Here is a 6,413-nt window from a genome sequence, read left to right as displayed (position 1 = left end):
TTAAACTTATGAATTCTTTACTCATCATCCATATTATACTACACATTTGGTAAGAGAAAAAAAAAAGTGTGATGTGTGGTGTGTAGTGTATAAAAATGATGAATAGAATTTTTCATCACGCCCACTTTCAGGTCACAAATTAAATAAGAAAATCAAGGTGAAAAACATATATATATATATATATATATTTATATTTATAGTACTCCATATGGAATGGCTCAAAAAATAATTAGGGATATATATAATCCGAATTAGTTAAAAGTAAGACCACGTTTGAATGCTGATGTAATCTCATGAGATGATTTGTGAATAATAGTAAAAAAATAGTGATTAATAAAAAAAAATAATGAATCATTTGTGAATAATATTGAACTACTAGTAAATAGCAGTGAGCAGCTTAAGCAATTATTGATGTGGAATGATTATTAAAGTCAATGACTAATGTTTTATATAATATTGCTGATCAATTAGCACGCATTGTATTTACATGCAGCTAGAGTTCTGGGATGTTTACGTTTTCCATAAGTTAGTACAGCTAGCATCTTATCTCCAGATCTGGACCGAAGAAATTAGTAATGTTTATTCAAAGGCTTTTACACCACACAACGTCCACGTGACATATTTGATTTGTAAGATTTAACTTTTAGAATTTTTCCTTCAAATCAAATTATACAAGTGTGTGGCGTAAAAACCTTTAAATATAAGTATTATATATATATACATATATACATATATATATATATATATATATATATGCCAATCTGACTACTTTAAAGTATGTATATTTCCATTAATATCCAATATGTCATTGAAAAATATACCCTCCAAAATTCTTACCACAATCAAATGAATGAAAAGTGAAAACAATCTTCCAATAGATGAAAAACAAAAATTAATCTCGAGGTACGTATACCCGCGTATAAGTAATATTATTCCGGCTTGACTACGATCCTATGAAATTCTATCCCCATCCTCCAAAGAGAGAAAATAAAAAAAGACAATAAATAAACAAAATTAGGACAATGAGGTCGGATAACTAATAAAGCTAGGGAGCAGCATATTTGGTACCTTAAACGGCACCCCAAAGTTAGAAATTTCGTGGAATTTTCAGGGAATGGTCGAAGATCATGATGATCAGAATCAAACGGCTGTGCTATTTTTTCTTTCAGATTAATCATAAAAAAAAAAAATGGACAAAGATGCCGAATATATGCATGATGAACTGCCATGCATGCAATGATTTGTATCTCATGTCTAGATCACTTAATTAAGGGGCTTGATGATCCTAATTAATTGACCTTTGGATAAACAACAAATATTGTTGGAGGAAGTTTCCTCAAAACTCTCTTTCTCCTATATATATACTAGTTGCCGTCCAAACTGGGTGACCCCTATATTACACACAATATATATATATATATATATATATATATATACACACACACACACACACACACACACACACACACATACATATATATATATATATATATATGTAATATTATGCTAATAATCCGATCATCGAGTGGGGTTTTCTGTATACTGCCATTTTAACAACACTTGCTGCGAAAGTAGGGAGAAGGCATATCGTCCGTGCCAGCCATTGATACAGTACTACTTTCATTCATGACTTAATTATTTGTGATTTAGATCAATTTGTTACCATATGAAATATACAGATCGAAGAAGATACAGTCTTTCTATGTTAGTACTTTACGTGTTGTACGTACGTGCATGGTTATTGAGACAATATATATATATATATTGGAAGCCAGCTAACATTCATTTTATTAGCATGGTGCAGACTAATTATCTTAATTATCTCATGAATGATGCACAGACTAGCTAGATCTCGACAAGAAATTTTCTTTAAGTATGATGATTTTAAGAGTGTGAATAGAAGAATGTATGTCCGGTTCGCTAGATCATGATCAGGAGTACCACTGCGAGCGCCACCCCCAGCTTAGAGCTCATGACTATATATATGATTAATTAAGCTAACATATATATGTAGAAGAAAGATGTACATGAGATTAAGCACGTACTGTATTTGTTGGATACTCTTTTAACTGAAAGAGTACTGATCAAATGATAATTTACATGTGATAATTAATATTGTACATTGAAATTATCATTAGCCCCTTCATGTTAATGAAACATGTTAGATGCAAATAATCTCATTTAAACATTTACACTTGTACGCGTATATTTTTATAAAAGAATACTACAATAAAGAATTAATAGATCATGTACATTGATTGCATGACGTTGAATGTGATCTTAAATGTTTTTACAAAATTTATAGCACTCATTGATCATGTGATTTTCATTGCCTTTGAAATTTCATAAAGACAGGCCAGAAAATGAATAAAAATGTCCCATGTGATACTTATGTGCCTAGCTAATACCATCTAGCTATGAGAACAAGGCTTCATGAGCTTGATATATATATATATATATATATATATATAGAGGTAGGTAGGCAATGTCGATAAGCAAATCTAGTTTAGGATTAACATAACAGTACTACAAGAAATAGGTCATTTCCCAACGATTTTATTTCTGTTGCAAAAGAAATTGAGCATTAAAAAAACCCTTTTTCCTTGTAGTGTAAGCATAGTATATCGTACTAGTCAACCTCTTGACTTTAAAACATGATATCAACATTTTGAATAAAAAAGAGAAAATAATAATAATAATAAAAAAGTGCATAGAGTTGTGAAATGTACTACGACGCCTTTACTAAAAACACGAAGAATAATTAGTTAAGATTTGAATGCATTTGACAATTTACAAACCAATGATTTGGTTCATGAATATATTATAATTTATACAACCAATTGAGCAAGGAATGAAGTAATTTTCAGTCTTTTTTAGCTATCTCCACAACCTAATACTTGTGTAATATTTTCCTAAAAAAAGATGAGATTTTGCTAAACAAATTTGTCTTTTATTTGCTATAACTCTATATAAAAGGTAATTATATTTCTCATCACTGATTAAATTTGTTTTCACCTTGCATTAAAGCTTCCAATTCAATGCACATATATATATATATGCCATCTATATATAATCTTTAACTAGCATTCTTAATTTTAGGTTTTAATCACGAAATTAGCCGTAAACAAATTAATAGCATAATGATATATCTACAAATAAATTATAAGACATTAAAGCTCAAACTGAATTGAATTGAGTTGAGTTGAGTTGAGATGATAAAATATTATTAGAATATCATTTTTTAATATTATTATTATTTTAAAATTTTAAAAAAAATTAAATTATTTATTATATTTTATATTAAAATTTAAAAAAGTGGCGACTAAAACTCGTTTGGTGTAGAAAGTCTTGATTTATAACTTGAGAAATTGTCAAAGGACACAATGTAATAAGAGACCGAAGAAGTAAAAAGGCCCACGAAATTTTGGGCCCGTGCACAAATATCCAAACTTACGCAGTAGAAACGGAAACCGCGCGGAAAAAGAAATGAGGTTTCCAAAAAAAAAGAAACCAAGTAAACCCTAGAAGAAATGGCAGAGAAATTGGTACCGGAGAAACGCCATAGCTTCGTCCACAACGGTCTCTCTCTATCTCTCTCTCTCTCTTCAATCTCTCGAATTTTTTTTTTTTTTTTTTATATATTCTGGTTTTGGCGATTGAAAACGGTGTCCGGATTTTGTATAAATTCTCAATTTGGTTTTTCAGATCAGAAGGTGTTCGAGTGGGACCAGACTTTGGACGAGGTGAACTTGTTCATAAACCTTCCGCCCGACGTTCATCCGAAACGATTCTATTGTAAGATACAGTCGAAGCACGTCGAGCATAAAGGGCAACCCTCCGTACCTCAATGTCTTTTTCCATTTCCGCAAAACTATTTGTTTCTTTTTCTTTGATTTGTATTCTATTAAATGGGTTTGTGTAGGTTCGTAACGTTCGTTGATGTGTTGGAATTACTGGGTTTGATGTCTCATCACGAGCTTACGTGTCCGGTGAAGACGGACTCTTCTTTCTGGACCCTAGGAAAAACTTTTTGTATTTTTTTTTTTTCTTCTGTACTCTTTTCCCGAAATTAAAAATAGGAACGGGATCAGAACATAGTTTCTAGAGGATTTTGTTTGGCTCAAGTGAATGGAGTTTTTGTTTTCTCCGAGGTCTCCAATGATAAACAACCTGCATTTGTTTTTATTGCCCTGAAAGATTGCAGCAATTGATTATTGTAAATTATAGTTTTTTTGACATGTTAAATTGGGTTTGTTGCTTGGCAGAGGATGATATACTGCACATAACACTAGATAAGAGGGACAAAGGTCAGACCTGGTCTTCACCCATATTAGGTCAGGGTCAGCTGGATCCTTATGCCACCGATTTTGAGCAGAAGCGTCTCATGCTTCAGAGATTTCAAGAAGAGGTAAATTGTGCTTACTAATGATAGATCAAGCTTGATGAATATTTTGTTTGGGTCCACCAGTTGGTTTGTATGTTTGTGTGAGTTTCATCTCTGGTCTTGACATTTGTTGCTTGTAGTGCGGGTCCAAGAGTGTTATAGTTACTTTTTCCTATTTTAATCCCATGCCCCTCCTCTCTACCCCCTGTGGATACTAGCATGAATGATCCTCCATGAACCTCATTTAAACCAGTTTTTCTTAAGACTTGGGTGTGACTTTAGCTGTTCAACTATAGGTACCTCGGATTAAGGAGATTGATTTTAAATAGGAATGGAATTTCTGAAGCATCATCGCAAAACATGAAACTAAATAAACTTCTGAGGCCTGGTCCCGCTTGCACTGTTTTGACAACCAGCAGGGGGCACCTCAGAGTACGATCCCTTGGTAACTGGAAGTCCTTTTACAGCTTCCTCTATTTGAGTTCATTGGGTTGATGTATTTGAATGATTTGCTTTTTTGCGACTTCTGTGAGCTCAGTAATGCTCTGAGATTGTTATTATAAAAAAGCAATTTTGGCAATTTCCACATCCCAAGATTATGATAATAGAAACTTTTTTGAATCTAACTAAAACTCTGGCATCATTTCAATTTTGTTTTTTTTCCCATACATTGGATATGCCTCTGATTCAAAATATATTGCATCAAGCTGTATAAACTGGATGGTGATTTTTTTCACCATGGACATCTCTTATACTTCGTCTCTTCATCCTGCTGCATCTTTAGAAAGTGCCAGTTTCACATGTATTCTATTGTCTAAACAACCTTCCGGTGGGCTGTTAGAGAGAGAGTAATTGGCAATTGCACTGGTTAAGCTTCAGGGAAGTTTACTGTCAATAACCTATTTTCAATTTTGTATGTAGATGGTACTATCACCACTCATAAGCTGACTAGAGTGCATTATTCTAGGATGATAGATAGTCTTTGACACAGAGAGCTAAAATAATGGGTTATGATCACATTAGAGAAAAGTTGCTATCTTTTCTCAAGCTGTTTACAGTATTGAAGATAAAGGGACAATCTTTCAGGCATGAATAGGATTTTGCCGTACATTATTGAAGGCATTCATGCTAACACTAGTTGTGGTACTTTTACTAGCAGAAATACCCATGTACAGTTGGGTAATTGGTGTTATATTTTAAGACTATTTGTGTTGTATTTGGTTGTGCATGATATTTCCACTTTTGAATCCAATTTGGATCTATGACCTTTTCTGTTTGGTTGACTAAAACCGAGATGTGTTTGCTTTGGTTAGCATGCCTCATCAAGACTCGTTATGAGCCATGCCATGTGTGTCAAATGTCACTCCGACATACAATAAATGATCTTAGAAAGCGGATATGAATGAATTTGCCAATATTGCTCTCTTCCATCGTGTGAATTGTGAAACATGTTATATTGTTCTCTTTTGCCCCTGTTCCAGTAACGATTGTTTATTTCTGCTGAACCCAGGTTTTGACTTCTCACAAGCTCAGTTTTCTGGGGCCTGACCTGATCCAAGGACCTTCATGGGTGGAATACGCACTGGTTAACAATCTTGGTATGATGCATTGATTGCTTGGATTAGTGTGCTTGAGATAAATAAAATGGTTCCATGTGCTTATTTCCCACGTGCAAACCTCTGTAACAAGTGAATTAACATCACCGGAATTTCTAATTGCATGTTTTGTTTAATTTCTCCTGATTACAAATGTAATTTTTTTTTTTTAAACAAACCATGGAGGTCTGGCCTCCGTATTATTAAAAGACATCCTCACTTATGGCTAAAGGATAAAACCTTGGTAACAAATGAGAATTCTTCCTACGTTTCCGAATATAGGGAAAACTTCCCTTATCCAATCTCAGCACTGGAGGAAGGACTGACGCCGAAGACCATGTTTCACTTAAACCTTGAGCGCCTCTTTTAGCAAGAGCATCTGCCGCAGCATTCACTTCTCTGTAAGCATGAGATATAGAACAAGGAATCCCAGC

The 6,413-nt window shown here is 33.5% G+C and overlaps 1 protein-coding gene across 1 annotated transcript; it reads left to right on the top strand.

Annotated features, from left to right (window-relative positions):
• Positions 1-3,530: 3,530 nt before the first annotated feature.
• On the top strand, positions 3,531-6,099 carry LOC121239514. The gene is made up of 4 exons (XM_041136771.1): positions 3,531-3,579; positions 3,706-3,835; positions 3,923-4,020; positions 5,895-6,099. Exons 1-4 carry the CDS (start codon positions 3,531-3,533, stop codon positions 5,930-5,932), a joined length of 315 nt encoding a protein of 104 aa, XP_040992705.1. The 3' UTR covers positions 5,933-6,099.
• The last annotated feature ends 314 nt before the right edge of the window (positions 6,100-6,413 follow it).

The sequence above is a fragment of the Juglans microcarpa x Juglans regia genome, chromosome 7D, assembly GCF_004785595.1.
Source record: "Juglans microcarpa x Juglans regia isolate MS1-56 chromosome 7D, Jm3101_v1.0, whole genome shotgun sequence".
Taxonomy (NCBI): Eukaryota; Viridiplantae; Streptophyta; class Magnoliopsida; order Fagales; family Juglandaceae; genus Juglans; species Juglans microcarpa x Juglans regia.
Note: the sequence above shows the minus strand (reverse complement) of the source record. Positions and strands in the feature narration are given on the sequence as shown.